General features: G+C 39.5%; 2 protein-coding genes across 2 annotated transcripts in view; both read left to right on the top strand.

The window, feature by feature from the left end:
* The window catches only part of c22h8orf34 (chromosome 22 C8orf34 homolog), a 56,191-nt gene extending 50,620 nt beyond the window's left edge, over positions 1-5,571 (top strand). Inside the window, exons 13-15 of the mRNA XM_034861748.1 lie at positions 100-196; positions 3,911-3,949; positions 4,717-5,571. Coding sequence (XP_034717639.1) covers positions 100-196; positions 3,911-3,949; positions 4,717-4,724 — 144 coding nt within the window. The 3' untranslated portion in view covers positions 4,725-5,571. The remainder of the gene's footprint in view (positions 1-99; positions 197-3,910; positions 3,950-4,716) is intronic.
* Positions 5,572-9,710: 4,139 nt separating this feature from the next.
* Positions 9,711-17,171, top strand: part of sulf1 (sulfatase 1) — an 82,541-nt gene continuing 75,080 nt past the window's right edge. Inside the window, exons 1-2 of the mRNA XM_034861727.1 lie at positions 9,711-9,933; positions 14,351-14,484. The gene's annotated coding sequence lies outside the window, so the exon portion shown is untranslated. The remainder of the gene's footprint in view (positions 9,934-14,350; positions 14,485-17,171) is intronic.

Raw genomic sequence — 17,171 nt, 5'->3', positions numbered from 1 at the left:
AAATTAACAGACTGATTAAGATTCTCTAATACTAACCATTCTATCCATATTTTCTTGTGTCTTCCATAATTTTTGTTCTGCTCTATCTTTCCATATCAGGATGAGTTTTACCAGCAGTTACAGGCCATCCGACAGCCTTGGCATATTCCCAGTGACACAGACAGTGACATCCTGGAGCCTCCTGAACAGGATAAGAGTGAGTGACCTACCTTTTCTATTTCTTCCGTCCTCTTTTTTTAAACCCTACATTTGATTGTTTATTATCTCCTCATTCAGGTTCCGTTTACTGGAAAGTTTGCTGGGAGTTTCTCGAAGCTCCTCAGTTGAATCCCCAGTTCACATATTTTGACAAATTTCCCCTCTAATGTTTTAACCTTCCCACATTTCTTTTCTTTGTAAAGGCCGTGGCTCACCAACCCAATAGTTGGACAGTCTGGCAAGGTCGGTGACTTGAGTCTGTTCGGTGTGTGTCGGACTCAAATGACCAATCTGAGTGGCGGAGTGCAAGCCTGGAAACGAGGAGCGGGATGAGCTTGACTAGAGTCTCTCAAAATCTGACAAAAATCTTTTAAACTGACCTTTGTCGGTCTGAGATGACAGATTCAGCAACTGCATGGCCTATTCCTCGCTTAAAATGTTTTCAGAAACACGTTTCGTTGAGTAATCTATAGTAAAATATGAGATTGTATTCTGAAGAAACTGCCATGACAGTCTGCCTTGAATTGCCGGAGAAGCCAGACACACGTGGCACGTTCATCCAATCAGCTGCCGGTTTCATTTTTGGGCGACAATACAGATTAGTGCCACCTGCTGTTATGGAGATGTATACGTTTCATCACTTTGGTGTCTTCCGAGGCAATTTTTTTGACCAACGCTGGGAGACTGATCAGTCCAACTTCCTTTTCTACTGATGCTCGGCCATCTGGTTGGTGTGTCAGGGGCATTAGACGTGAGGCTCATTTCATTATTGTAATGCCACTTTACCACAGTAAGTAGCTAATGCATTGGGCTATAGATCTATTAAAAAGTGAAGATTGATGTGCAAGTATCTCTTGTAAAATTTTGAGATGGAGCACAAGGGCTGACAGGAAAATCTCTATATTTCACAGTTGGGTGAAATCCTTGGGAGTTTCATTGGGAGGAAACATTATGTAAAATGTCCAGTCCTGGCATCATGTAAGAGATATATCTTTATCAAGATCCAGTTTATGGACATAAACTGTTACAATGAGTCATAGTAGTGGTTTGGCTGGGACACAGTGCAGCACATAACTCTGGCTTTGAACATGACAGAATTACATCAGAACTCCTTAAATGTTCTGGTACATAAATCCCATGATCGTATGCAACAGTGGTCGGATTGTAAGAGGCTTGTAGTTCTCAATCCACTGAGGTCCACTAACATACTGTCAAATGTACTGTATGCTTGCTTAACATTGGTTAACGTATGGTGAAACGTCTCTGATCCCCTGAGATGTTTGTATGAATGTTTATGTTATAGCTGGACTAAATGAAAACTAACATATATAAACATGACATATTTCAGCAGAATAAGTAGTTTTAAGGCCTGCTATGTGGGGCATGAATATGTCGGATAGGAAAAGCAGATTGAGAATTTTGTTCAGTCTTCACAGTAGAGGGAATTGAAGTGTAACATTATCATGAAGGAGATACTGAAAAAAAAAAAACATTGGCCCATTAAAAGCAAAGGTTTTTTGGAGCAGGATTGTGCTCAGCAATTCATGTCAATATTATAATTCTTTAATTATTATGAGATATTTTTGAAAACTTGGAAGTTGAAATACTGTCACTATGCTCAAGGTTCATCCTCTGGGGAACATGAATTGGCTCAGTGCATGTAATATTAAACCAACCGTACTGTGGAAGTTGTAACTAACACAAATAAAAAAATGTTGCCTAGTAAAAGGTCACAACATCACCAAAATCATTTTCATGGGACATTTTTTTGTTGATATGCAGTATTTTGGACCAGAGTGTTTTTCAAGGAGAAATGTATGACCTCATTAACCAAATATCATGGTAATCTGGCTTGTGGTTGTCAAGATATCTTGCCCTGAATCAACATGTTGGATGGATCACTGGCCTTACCAGCAGACCAACAAACTTACTGACATTGCTTTATTTAGATCCCACCGCTACTGGGGCGAACATGGAAGCTCAGAGGTTTATGAATCCTAGTCCAAAAATTCAATCTGCCATGAATGAATTCAGAAATGTTGTCAAATTAACTTAGCTCTGCTTTCTCTTTAAACAAAACATCCGCACCAGCTAAAAGATCAAGCAAATTTAAATATAACTCCTCTGACAAGTTCCTCCAGATGTGTATCTTGCAAAATAAATGGATACATTTTCCTAATAGCACCTGGGGGGCTCCTCTAAAGCCGGGGCAATGGTAATGGCATGGCGAGAAGGGATGTGAGCCACACATTGAATTAGAGGTGACTCAGACAGGGAGAGAGCGACTGACAGGGAAAAAGAGACCCGACAGCCACAAGACGTGACAAAGCACTTTCTGGCGTGAGAGAGGGCTCACAGGACTGTTTGCTGAAATGTGGTTTGTGTGTGTGTGTGTGTGTGTGTGTGTGTGTGTGTGTGTGTGTGTGTGTGTGTGTGTGTGTGTGTGTGTGTGTGTGTGTGTGCGCGCGCATATGTACGTGTGTATATTAAATGTGTGAGTGATTGCATTAGTCAGGGTGAGTGTTTTCCCCCTTAATCTCTTTAGGTGAATTTGTTTTTACCAATAAAAAATACAGTTTAATTGCATACTCGCAACTGAACACTCAATTTGCAGCTAAAAGTTGTTTTTTTTAGATTGTAATCTACAAACAAAGGAAAAGAGTCAACAATCAGAGAAATCCTCTACTCCCTACCACTTAGAAGTTTTCCAAATGAAGCAACCGAAAATCAAGTTAAATCCAAATTACAAAAAAAATCTGCTTTTTCGATTTGCTTTCATTTATTTCACAGACAATTCATAAATCTTACATGTGTCCATACTTGCTTGAGCCTGTCCATGTACCTGTATGCACATGTGTGAATGGGGCTCACTTCATTAGCACAGTGACACCCTCTTAGCACTATCACAGCAGATGTGTCTGAGCTGGCGCCAAGTGTGATGGTGAGAGCTAAATGGGGGGAAAATACATAGCAATTTCCTGTTATTCTATAAACTTCCACAATGGGACAACCACACATGCCACAGTGGAGATGAAAGACGTCTGTCTTTTTCCCCACTCCTAACCCCAATGTCCTTTTATAGCTGTGGATAAACACATGAATTCAACATAGACTGTTCTGTGCAGTGAAAGTAAAGCAGTATGTTACCTTTTACACCTGTCAAGATTACTGATAGGATTCAATGATTATGGTTTTAAAGATAGTTTATTAATCTACCAGTAATCCAAATCCTTTATGGCAAAAGCAAAGGTGATGTTGAAACTGGTGGAAATGAGCATTTGAGCATGTACACCAATCAAGGTGTTTGAAAAAATAAGAGAAAATGCAATCCTATGAAATGGATTAGCCTCAGTTATGATGAAAATCAAACTATGCAACCTACTTTTAGTCAAAATTAACTGTGCTTAATTACTTTCTTGCCGAGAGTGAAAGTACATGACAAAAGTGATACTACTCATATATTCTGTTAAACAGAAAAGCAATCCAGTTAGCCAAGACTTTGGAAAGAGTTTAACCCATCCAGTGTTTGTACTAAGCAAAGCTAGCAGGCGTTTGGACATAGCCTCATCTTTAACAGAAAGATTAAGTATGAGAGTTGTAGCGCTTTTCTCACTTTTACTGTAGACAGCGATTAAGCATATTTCTCAGTATCTAAAATCATTGTTATCATGCAGCACCACATGACACATTTTCTGTCTTATTTTTTTTACAGGTAGTGCACGAGATGCCAATAAGAGATCTGTGTTTTCAGGTGAGAATCTGAACAGTAAGAGGCTTCACAGCCTGAAACCAGACAGACTCGCCTCAGAATGTTCTGTATCATTTGGGTCACCAAAAAACAATTTTGCGGTTGTAAGCAGCAGCCTGAAATTTGGGGAGTCTCAGTGTCTGTCAATGACCTCATTTGTAGAGCCACAACATATTACCTTAAATAACTACCAATGGGTGACTTACTGTCAAAGCCTCCACCTTCATTTATGGACCATTCAATTACCGTCACAGGCTAAATGGAGGGCACAATGGCTCTGAAATGACGGGGACCGGTCATGTGTGGAGACTGGAACGCTCTTGCCCAGTTCCATTAAGTCACTTGGGTTCTGAGTTTACACGCAGCAGACAGCGTCAACTCTCAGCGTCAACATTTGGGAGAAGGAGAAAGTCTGTCTGGTTTGAGGTTTTCTGCGGTTCTCCTTCTTGTGGCTCTGAAGGTGCCCACAGTTCCCAGTGTCAGTGTGCCAGTCTGGAGGGAGATCTGAGAGCAGGCTGCTGCTTGGCTATCAGAGGGGCCAGAGCGTTGCCACGGCAACCAAGCTCAAAGCTCTACTTAAATGAACCTAATCACTGCTCTCCCAGAACTTATTGTGAAATATGGCCATTGGCAGGCCTCATTTTCCACCTCATGTTTGTCTATGACATTTTCAAATATTAAATGGTTTCATAGTTTTTATTTTTATTAGTGGTTAAATGTGTCTGATTTTAGTTTCTAGGAGACTGATGTTTTGTCTTTCATTTTCACAGGCCTATAGTGACAAAGACCAGAGACGGTGATCCAATCCAACTATTATGCAAACCACGGGACATTTTGAATATGTGTACAGAGGCAATTATTTTTGTAATTCATACAAATGGGGGGGGAGATTATATACTTTTTCACTGATATTTCATAGACATTGTACTGTAACTGTATGATAAAATGTCAAAATATTACTTCAGTATGGAATACAACATTTATTTTTGTTTGCTCTATAGCATGCTATTGCACTTCCATGTGTTGACAAACTTTTTCTAGGCCTAGTGCATATTCACATTGTGGGGACAGCACACCCATGTTCAGAATGTGTTTTTTTATATGCACTGTTAAAAGATGTAGTGTTTTTCAAAATAGCAAATAGTAGTAGAGAGAATATAAGGAATGCTGTTTTATTAATTAAAATTTCCACATTGACATATGTCCCCATTCTTTTGACATTAATGCTATGTGCTTACTTTTTCAATTCAGATCCTTCTCATTAAAAAACAGCCCAAAGTCATTATTTAAATGACTCCAGCTGTCATAACCCAGGCTCTGTTTAATTCAGTCATTCCCAGATACGTGATCCATCGAACTTTGTGTCTCTCAAACGTACTTTGGTGCTGACAAAGACACAGAAATCTGTTCCGACCATGACTACATTGCTCCTGTGTGTTTGCTTAGGCATGTGTTGGTTAAACTGTGGTTGTCTGAGTGTAACACAGGCGACGTCGGCTCCAGAAACACACACACCATGGACACACCCTCAAGCCTGACACAGTTGTGTCTCTCCATTCAAACCCTACTGAGATTTTTTGGTGTGAAATACCCAAGTTTTCAGTCGGTCTCTCGGGATGTGGTCATCAAACGGCTCTCTCAGTCCCTTTTCACAAAGGGGGATTTCTGTAAAAGCGTGTTAAAAAACTAATCACTTAAAACCCCATTCTGTAAAACATGGTACATGTATTAAGGTCCCATGTATTTCAGCACACCATGTGCTCATTGGAAAAAGATGTGGTTTTGAAAGATCCGGGGAAGAATTTGAGTACATGGCATAATCAACTCACAGTGGTGCCTTGGTATAATCTTTATATCACTATAAACACTATTTTACTGTCAAAAAAACATATGTATTGCATTGCTTATTACAATTTTTTCATTTCATATTCTGGAGTTGGGAGAGTGATTGCCATATGTTCTTGTCACAGATCACCAGCGCTCTTACTCCGTTTATACTGTCAATATTTTCTCTGAGTTCATATGTCTCCTCCAGTCTATGTCAGCAAAACATCAAGGCATGAGGAGTTCTGGAATAAGGCGAGACAGTTGAAGATGAAGACTTAAATTACTGCCACAGATGTCACACAAAGACAGCGCTCTGATGCTTTTCCCCCTCTCTGTGTATCTTTGAATGTCTCAGTATGTCAAAACTTATAAAGATGAAATGGCGGGACTATTACTGATACTTCTTCTCGCCACAAGTTGCATGTGATCATCATCATCATATGTTAGATTATATCCATATGATTTCTTAATGATTAGTTAAAAGATGAAAATGTATTTTATGTGGCTTCTATATAATCTTGATTTTTATCAACATCTGTCATGTTGAGAATCAGAGAGATCATAACATGAATGTCATCTATCTGGTGTCTGAAGTATAAAACCTCCAATATCTTCTTAAAGTATGTTTACAGTGCAGGCTTTATACACCAGGCCCATTCAAAGCAACTGCAAGGGCCACCCAGGAATAGCAGCAGACATCACTGTACTTACAGGGAAATCCAGACCACCATCAAAGGTCAGCAGACTGACCCAGGTCTTAATTTAAAACTGAACAGACTAGGATTTATTCTGACGTACAGCACAAAAAAATCTATGGTGGAAAAGCGGTATGCTTTGAAGGCATATAAAGTCTTTATCGTTCGCTGCTTGAAATGGAAAAAGCCACCTTGTCCAGACATTTTTTTGTCCGTATATTTCTCTGACTATGATATTAAGAAAAAGCAATCTGCATAAATGGTTAGTTTCTTTTGAAGCTACACTAACACCACACTATGTATGGTTATGTAAAATCTCTGTATTAAACCATTTTTGTGAGGAATCCTCCACAGAGCCACCCGGGGGGGTTTGTGTGGCTGTTATTCATGGTAATTTAAAACACAATTTTACAACAATCTGGATTTTGTTTTCTATGTTCATGGAAGTGAATGGCCTGTTCTCACACAGCTAATGAATCAGCCTCCAATGTTCTTAAGTTTTTAACTTTTTCAAGTCTGTCAAAATTCAAGTGTTGCTCTGTGCTGTTATTTGAAGCCAAAGCAGAAGTTTTGCTCCACTAAAGTAGTAGCCTACTATACCTTCATAGAATGCAGTAACATCCAAAATAAACAGTATACATCTGATGTGTCATTGTTTACAGATAAAATCATGACACTTGAACTGTTCTGCCTCACTGGAATGGTGGGTGTATCACTCCAATTTTCCATCCATCTATCCATCTTCATCTGCTTATCCGGTATCAGGTAGCGGGGGCAGCAGCTCCAGCTGGGGACCCCAAACTTCCCTTTCCTGAGCCACGTTAACCAGCTCCAACTGGGGGATCCCGAGGTGTTCCCAGGCCAGGTTGGAGATGTAATCCCTCCACCAAGACCTGGGTCTTCCCCGAGGCCTCCTCCCAGCTGGACGTCCCTGGAACACCTCCGTAGGTAGGTGCCCAGGAGGCATCCTTACCAGATGCCCGAACCCCCTGCCCTACCTCCCGCCTCTCCGGGAACCATCTCCTTATCGTGGTGGAGAGGTATGGGTGTCCCTGTGAACCTAAGGGCTGTGTTGTTAGGGTCTCCCTAGGCAAAGTGGGTTCGGTTGAAGGTCTAGTCAAAGAATGGTTCAAAAGACCTCCTTGAAAAAGCAAGGAAGGAAGCCTGAGGCCCCCGTCTGGATCCAGGCCCAGACGGAGGGCTCGTCAGTGAGCGCCTGGTGGGCGGGTTTGCCAAAAAACTCTCTCCAGCCCATGGGCCCACCACCTGCGGGAGGAATCGCTGGGGTCGGTTGCGCTGCCACATGGGCGGCATTGAAGGTCAGGGGCCTTGACGGACCAACCTGGGCGGCAGAGGCTGGCTACTCCAATTTTAAGCATGCATTTTGTTAACCCCAATGTATTTGGGGAGTTGACGATTTATGGTTGTTGATTTCAGTCCATTTCCTCATGAAGAGTGCAAAACATTTGCGGTAGAAATAAACTGCCTATAAAGAGGCACAATACAGTGCTGTGCCATCAGTGTCTGATTTACTAAACATTATTGTAACTGAAACGCATGATATCAAATGTTTAGAATCCATCAGTGGATCCATTACATACTTATTTTAAGCATTACACATGGTTGATGTTGCTTTAATTAAAGTTTTCAAACATTCTCATGTTTCCCCTACTGTACTTCAGAGTACCCCTAGGGATACACTCCCATTTGAGAAACATATTATTCCTATAATACCATGATTGAAAATTAATGTTGGGTGACAGTGAAGCATTATGGAGATGTGCATCCACACTACTTAAGCTTCATGTGATTTGTTGCAGTTGAGTGCAAACTAAATAATCATTAACAACTTCTCAATCAATATGTGGTCAATTTGAGCCACAATGTGTTCATTAAAACAAACTAAAACAGATGTGACTATAGAACAAACTATAAAAAAATGCTAAAATGTTAAGTGTAAAAAAATCAAACTCTGTTTCTTAAATCAAATACGGCTGCAGGAAATCTCCTTGATTATAAACTTTGCCTTTAAATAACTATAAAAAATAACCATATCATCTTCCTCTTCAAGTTTTATTTGATTTTAGTTATTGATGTAGTAATTCTTTATTAAACAATGTGAACTGACAGACATTCAGCAGGTCAGAGACGTCTTTATCCTACAATTAAAGCTTTCAATGTTTAAAAAATAAAAAAGTACATATCAAAAGTAAATTAAGTATAACACATAAGATATCTAAACATAACAAATGAGCAATTACATCAATATGTCAATATAACTCCATCAAGGGCTACAGAAAAATAATTCTTAAAAATATAACAGTGTGCGTTCACTTTTTTTGTTCATCATATTTAATTTTTTGCAAACAGAACACAATATATTGTTTGAAAGATACACAATACAAGCAAAGGAGCCTTAAATGTTCTCTCTGGATAACATATGCATATGCATGTCTTGTGTATGCCATAAGGGTTATTTTTTTTAAATTTGTTTTATTGATGATTAAAGATACAAATACACAAAATTTCATACATTGTCATGGTATGAAAAAAGATTTGTCCATTCAAAAACAAGATCCATACAACAGAAAAACAAAACAAGAGGAAAACTGTTAGGATTTCCAGACTGTGTAGAGGAGACACAGAAGCCGATCATTTTTTTGTTATTTTTAACTTTATGAAGTGATTTAAGAAGCAAATCTATTTCTAACTTGAATATCTGGAAAGAAGGCTGTCCATTTTGCCATTTCTGTTTATGAATAAAAAAACGCTTTGCAAAAAATGAAGCGTTATTATCAGGATTGTCATAATAAAATGTAAATCTTTTAAGCTGAGAGAGTAAGGTGAATCAAAAAGGTGACTATTCAAGTCCCAGAGACTTTTAGTTTTCTCAAATAAAAAAAAATAGGTGTGATAGTGTTTCATCCATATCACCACAGAAGGAGCCAGCACTATTTATGTCTGCATAATTTGCTACAGTAACATTTACAGGGTATAATTAATGAAGATTTTGAATTGAACCTCTAGCACTTTATTTGTAAAGCAGTATTTACTGGTTGACAACCAAGCTCTTTTCCAGTTATTATCGGGAATTAATGATCCCCAGTAGAATTTCCCTCTAGGAGTCATTTTTTTCTTCTAAATTTCATAACGGTTATTATATCAACTCTTGAGACCGGGATGGTGTCATGCTGCCCTTCACGGTGCATAGGTCAAACAGCTGATTTTAAATAGCTATCACTTCCGGCTGCCATCTACATTTGTAGTAACCGATAAAATGCCTTCATCTTGCGGCGTCCATGATATTTCTGGTCAACTCTAACAATGTTTCTGTGAGAGTGTGTCTTGTAAGTTTATTTGAGGAAAATACACTTAGCTAGCATTGTAACTTGAATGGTAATAGCGAAAAAGTCTCAAACGTAACACCGGCCACGTTCAAGTTCCACCGTAAAGGGCAGTTTGAAGGTAAGCTAACGTTAGGTAAAGATATGTTCGGTTTCTTAGTTTGCCGTTTGAAATGTTCGTTCATTTTGTCAGCAGAGAGACATTTAACTTTATCTCACGTTGTACTGTTTGAAGAGCGTGGGCTTTATCATAAAGCAACGGAATAACAATGCTTTACGTTATTCTGTTGTGTTTATTTAGCTAGCTAGCTTAGCGTAGAATTTGTAGCTGCTGCTGTGATAACATTTCAAGAAAGCCATCCCTCTCTAGCATGTGTTGTAAATTTACAAAAGACAATCGAATTTGAATGTGGATTATTGTAGCTTTTTGTGTTTTATTTGTGTAGCATGTAATATTACGTTTTAAGTAGGAAACATATTACATCCATTTTGCATTCAGGTTTAAACTGTTTAAACCTCATGGAGCAGAATGCAAATAGTCTTTGACCTCCATCACCAACATTGTAAACATTATAAACCAGAAGATATCCATCATTGTTGTGGGGATAGTTAAGGCTGTTAGGTTTGGCAGGACTTGCGAAGTGTTGAAGGACATATTCCCTGTGTTAAACAAGTGTTATGTTCTTTCTAGATGAATAGTTTCCCTAACATGTTCAGCTGTTTGCTGTGGCAAATTATTGGCCTTTTCTTTTACAACTACACATGATCTAGTAGTACAGACATGTGTTTATTTAATGCTTTTTTCCATAAAGATCAAGGTATACATCTGCATTTTTACGATAAATGACATGGAAATGGCTCATCCCCTTTGGTGTGTTGTGTTTGAAAGGAAAATATCACTACTGGGATTAGCAAATGCTTGTATGATCCCCTGGAACATCATGTGTTTAATGTTGTTCCAAAGAGTTGTTCAGCAAATCCAGGAGGATTACATCGTTGACAGAGAAACCAAAATCCTGTTGTGATCTCTGGCTGATTGTGAGGCTTTTCTGTCAAATCTCTGTAAAAGTCACAGAAGGCTCGGGAGCCTTGTGAGTACTCAGCGCTTTAAGGTTCAATTGTGAGACGTCAGCCTGTCTTGTGTCTATCTCCCTTTTCTTCCCCAACAGACTAATGGATGGTTCTTCTCCCTGACCATGATGTGGTCAGTGTCCCAGAAGCTTGGGGTTCTTTTCAAAGGCTGGGCTGCATGTGTGTTACACATTGGCAGGCGTGGGGTTGGGTGAGGCTTAGACCTGGGTCAGATGACTCATCCAAACTGGGTGCTTGTATCTGGTTCCAGGGACTCTTTGTGCTCATATTAGTCTTATTATTGTTTCAATTGCAGGAACCTACTCTTGGTTTGGTGGTGCACCGTGTCTTGGAAATGTTTGCGTTTGCTTGTGTTTTATTTCTGTCTGGAGTGGATTAAAACTAAATATTGTGGCAGGCACTGTTAAACCAGTCATATACCTATTGTCGAACTGCTTTGTCTCGAACATCCAAATAAAGCTCCCTCAGGCTAATGTGGAAGACCTCCACTACTGCAGTTATACTTGAATACTGTTTTACCATCAGAGCTGATGGTTTCACTATCCTCTGCTCCAAAAGTGCCAATGATCGCTCCAGATCCCCACTCTTTTATGTTTTCATTAACATATAAAGTTGCAGTGGATTTATTGAGTCGGCACATGGCTTTTTACTCAATATCTGATTTATTACACTATCTCAAGCAGCTTTTTTCTAATTTGCTGCCAGCATACTTTTTTTGTGCTTTCACCGATTTATCAAAGCCTCGAGCCAAAAGGCTGCTGGTGGATGGCTGGAGAAGAATGATCTGTGTAGCCGTAATTCTTTGACTCACCTTTTTATAGATTAACCCTCATTTACTCGATAAAGCAAATACAGCCTATGTCTTCATACCAAATATCAAAAAAACATGTATAGCTGATTTCTTTTGTGATTAACATTGTCATGCTCCAGATGCTACATAGTCAGTGTTATCAGAGAACTCCAATCAGATGCTAATTGGATTCATATTTCAATAAAACCATTGACATGTCGCTGTCTTCCTTTGTTGGTACATATTTGTGGGATGTAAGACGGAGAGGTTTCAGGAGTAAAATGACAATACATTGTCAGGTCTAGCTTTCCAGATTACACAAACGGATAAACATGTACAGTATGTCATGTCCTTGTGTTTAATGAGGATTGATTCTCTTTGCTAAAAATTTGCCAATCATTTTGGACATATTTGTGGCTTGATTATGTCCGCCCTCACATAGCTTGTTGCCTGTACAGAAACCTAAATTAAGTGATATTTGCAATTTTCATTGACTAAATAACATTTCTCAAAATATGGTTATCCTTAAGCAATCACAAGTTCCAAATAACCCATTGCTCTTAACCTCAGAAAACAAAAGCTAGGTAAGCGATAGAAATAATATTGAGTAATTTGATTTGGCAATAAAGGCTCACTTGGTAGTGTCTGTGTTACTTCATGAAGGCTCCAAGGGACAGCATGCAAGAACAGGGTGGAGTAAGACTGAATGATGATGATGATGTTGTTACTGGCCAATCGGGAGGGGCGGAGCAGCACGATTGGGTCTGTTCAATAACCTCAAACAGATCTCTGACCGCAGGAGAACAGATAATGTCTGTGCTAGTGCCGGAAGAATTCAGACTGCTTTAAGCTGCTTCACACCTGCTGCTTCTTTTCTCTTTGTTTCTCTTCTCTCGCTTGTGTATCATGTCCCAGATTGCAAGTTTGTTGCCTTTTCTGCTGCGCATATTTGTCATCAGCATTCGCTTCAGTCAGTTGATAATGGTTAAGTGACACTGGCTTGTAGGTCACAACATGGGGCTTGGCAAAGGACAGATTCATTGTCACAATGTGGATAACACTGACGGCGTTTGGTTCTCTTCCTCTCCAATCACAGACATGACGCTGCTTCCCCTCATCAAAGACTAACACTGCCAAAAGTCTGATCTCAGTTTCCAAGCAATGCAATGCAAAATGGAATGATTCAGGGGTCATGATACATTCGTTTCAGCTCCGTCTAACAGAAGCATGGTGTTTGTGATAGTTTGTCATGATTTGAGAAGATGTTGAGTGTGAGTCATAAGTGTTTCTGCTCTGGCTGTACAAAATGAATTCCATTTTCTGGATTTGAGTTTTATAATAAAAAAGAAGAATGATTGGATGTCTAGACCAGCTGTCCCAGATTGGTTTTTCATTATATCCACCCTAAGGACAGCTTAAGCTTTTTTTTATTTAGGGCCATATCAATCAAAAAGTTGTAAAATGTAATGTTTATTCAAATTGAGTGCCTCTGAAACCTCAGCAGGTCGTTCAAACCACGGGAATAGAGTTGACTCAAAAGAAAATGTTGTGTCAGAAGGTTACACAGCAGGTAGGCTACCTCAATTGCCGGCTTTGGAACATTTTTTCTAGCCACACTGTGTTTTGTTAGCTATTAAGTAAGGGCCACAAAGATCCAGAGAAGTGAAAGAAAATGGTTCACTCTTACACATTTCTGTAACTTGTATGAGTCTATTCAATGTGTACTGTAGCGTTGGCATGCAGTTAGGCTTTATAGTACATGATCTCATTGGTGTCAGCGCTGGAGCGAACATGGAAATAAAATTGATTTAATGGGTAAGAGGGAAACACTAGTTTTTGGTATCCAAAGCAACTTTGTACTGAATGGGTAGAAACACCATCACAACTTGAATGTGTTGTGAGCTTTTAATAGAGAGAGGATAGCTGCTAGTCTTACAGGCCTTCTCACTGAAGAATGATGTAAGAATTATTGAGGGGTCTGCTCACTTTATCATTTACAGCATTTGGAAATCTCTCAAATTTCTTCAATTCTCTGTGATATGATGACCCATTCAGTTAAGACCTCCTACATTTACATTAACAATCTAAACAATGCAGTTATCAAACTATTCAGTCCTGAAGCTTAGCTGAATATGAGCCATAAACTGTTTTTATTTCAAAACTACAGCCAATGACTTCTGCGTACTGACGGCTCTGTTCCCTCTCATCTTTCTAATGTGTCTAATTACAAGATCAACGCTCTGAGTCATCCTTTGTGTCTTGCACCTTCTCAGTGGGACAGAATCTGCCTGTAAAATCAGCCTTTAAATTGCTTCTGATATTTATGTCACACTTTGGCTTATCTTAAAGATGGCCCAGTGAAATAACGATGAAAAATCATTGATAACCGAGCTATTTTAGTGTTCCTCCATGATGTCAGTGACAGTTTAGCTCATGGTTGGACTTAGCGTGCTGAAGTTTAAGAGTCTTTTAAGTTTAGGCCAAACAATGATGGGTTTGGAGCTGATACTAGTTTCTGTGAAACATTTGCATGCAGCTGAGAGGTGTTTGGGACTTGCCAATAGTTTAGAAGAAAAAAGAAGGAAGAGGAACTACAGAATAAATGAGACTGACCTGAAAATGTACAATGCCAACAGCTGTGGTCTTTTTGCTTCAGATCAAACAGGGAGATACAGGAAGTGGAGAAGTGTGAGGATGAACTGTGCCAGCCCTCCACAAGAGGGCACAGATGATGTTGCTGAAGAAGGCTAAGTACCCTCCCTGGAGTGTTTCTGATCACATGCCTAGTTGGTAAAATCCTTCATGTTGAGCACCGTCCTTGCTTTGGTATTTTAATCTCCTGTTGTCATAAATCACGTCCAGTTCCTGCTGAAATAGTGAAAATCCCTGGTTGCAGAATGTTCTATAATGTCCACTTAAACACTCAACTTGTCAGTTTAAAGGATATACAGGTTTAAAGTTCTGTTTGTGAGTGTGACATTTTTTTATTTATTTAAAGAGGAAAACAAAATTGGTCCAGATGACAACATACAGAAAAGCAACCCTCACACAGCGAAGAAGGCACGGTGCACCTTTTCCACAATTCTTCCTTGCGATCAAATGTTTCACTCTAACACAAAGAGAGGAAAAAAGGGATGGGGCGTACCATCTTATACAGGGGGCTACAGTGTAAATGCTACAAAGTGATTTTCACATGATACCAAGGGTAGATGTGAGGCTCAAGAGACAGAGGTGTCCTACAGGACCTTTTATTATCATGCTGAGTCAATTAACTTGTTAAATGCATCCCCATCACTTGCTAGAATAATTTTAAATGAGGTGTTTTTTTTTTATAATGTACACATTTAGAAAGCACAACGCTTAATAAGTTACTTTTTGAAATATAATTTTCAGCTTTCTTTTAATATGCCATGCTATGAAGTTAATAGTTCTTCTAGGAATTTAAATATTTGCTTCAAGCACTTTTTCCGCTTACTGCCTTAACGATAGGTTAACCAAAAAAATGCATAAATTGGTTACTTTGATCCATTTTCTTTTGGGGAGGAGGTTGATTCAGCTAAGTAAAAGCATGTCAGCAGTCTGTTGCCTTGAGAATATCAGTTACTCTGATTATTCGTGTAGCTCCTCAGGTACTCAACAGATGACTGCAATTGTACTTTGCAACTTCAAGGTGTACATTTTTCAAGGCATTGATGGTAGAAAGACTTGCACATGGTCATATTTTCCATTTATAAACAAAGGGTTAAACATCTATATAATGTGTTTTTCCCCTTCCTGGTCCGATCTGCCACCCCTCTGCTTTGCTGAGCAGGTTGTGAAGCAGGACTATAAAGTGATCATGATGGGATCACCTGTCCTTTAGTCCTGGATGTCAGAGACTGACCCCGAAGAGCTGTCGTGGTTTGATTTACAGGAACATGTGGTCTGGGCTGCTGTTTGTCCTTGCAGTTGGTGTGCTATTACAAAGCCTTTGACTATGTAAATGGCCCCATATGGTGCAGAAGACATCTGAAGTTGTCTCACTGTGTCTGGAGTTTAGCTTGAAGTGAAAAGCATCTTGAGTGGTTTGTTCTAGGGATGAGATTTTTTTTACTGACTAGCCGTTTAAACCCTGGTATGTTCCTAGTTGACGTCAAAAACAGTAATCGTTAAAACTAAAATTGGTGCTTTGAATTTATTTGTCTTTTAAAGAACATCAAACCAAATTCTCATTCCTAGTTTTTTTTCCATTGCAGGATTATGTTGATTATTTGTACTTAAGTCATCACTTTGCCTATTGTCAGTTTATCTAGACATGCTATTCTCTTGGGAGGTGGAAACCCTTCTTTACGTAAAAAATGTAGAAGAGTTAGAAATCTGAATTCTGCCCATGCTGTATCCCCATAAACCTAATTGATAACTAAGGCTAGTGGTGAAGTGTAAACAGACGGGCAGCCGGTGAGACAGCCATGTGTCTTGGATAGAACAGTCAACCAGCCCATAATGTCGTGCTGTTTGGATTGCTCACTCTTGCTTCTGTGGCTGTCAGGGCCGAACAGAGGCGAGGAGACGACCACACAAAAGAAATATTTGTCCAATCTGTCCAAGCAAACTCTCCAATTGAGGACTGAACTTTCCCATCGCATTGCTCTGTGCCCGGGTGACATGTAATTGAAAGAGGAACTATGCTTTGAACTAAGAAGGAGGCAACTTCTGCATTATGCTTCTTAACAAAACATTTCAAGTTACAAGTGGAACACTGAAGATAAAAACATATTGGTTTTAGTCCATACTTAGTTGCATTAATGTTTATCCGCAGATCTTAAGTACTTTGTTTCAATAAACCACATGAAACACTTTTTAACCCTTTTTTTAAAATAAAAAAAGGTCTTGACGATTGATTAACATATGCAAACATTCACTATATCCTTATTAAGCCACGGTTGAAGCCTTGCCATTTAAACAGAATGTTTTTCAGAGCACCACATCCCGTAGATCTTGTCCCTGTTCAGTAAACAGGGTTCCCTCCTGTCAGTATCTCCAGGCTTCTCAGACCCTTCTGCTGCAAGCGTCATAAAGAGCCAGGAAGTCTTGTTCTGTGTGCAACTACTGAAACGTTTATCTCTCTCAATTCATGAGAGGCTGTTGGGTCTGCCGTCAAGAACCTTAATTCAACTGTGTGTGTGTGTGTGTGTGTGCGTATGTGTGTGAATGGTTTGCCAGTGTGAAGTGAAAAGGGTTGCCAGGGTGGTGAAAGCAAGCTGTTTGCTCATGTCCAGACAGAATGGATGAGGACACAGATGGGATTTCTCTCTGGTGGACTTTTCTTGTGAACTAGCTTCTCTGTGTTTGGAGAGACATGGAAACCTTAGCTAGAATGGACAGGCATCTTATTGAATGAGGGAAGACTTAGGGCTTTCACTCAACAGGATCTGAATAGGATGTGGGAGACAGGCAGCGAAAGTTGTGTGTGGGGATTGGGGGGGGGGGGGGGGGGG

This window comes from Etheostoma cragini, chromosome 22, assembly GCF_013103735.1.
Source record: "Etheostoma cragini isolate CJK2018 chromosome 22, CSU_Ecrag_1.0, whole genome shotgun sequence".
NCBI lineage: Eukaryota > Metazoa > Chordata > Actinopteri > Perciformes > Percidae > Etheostoma > Etheostoma cragini.
This window is presented reverse-complemented; position numbering and strand designations above follow the sequence as displayed.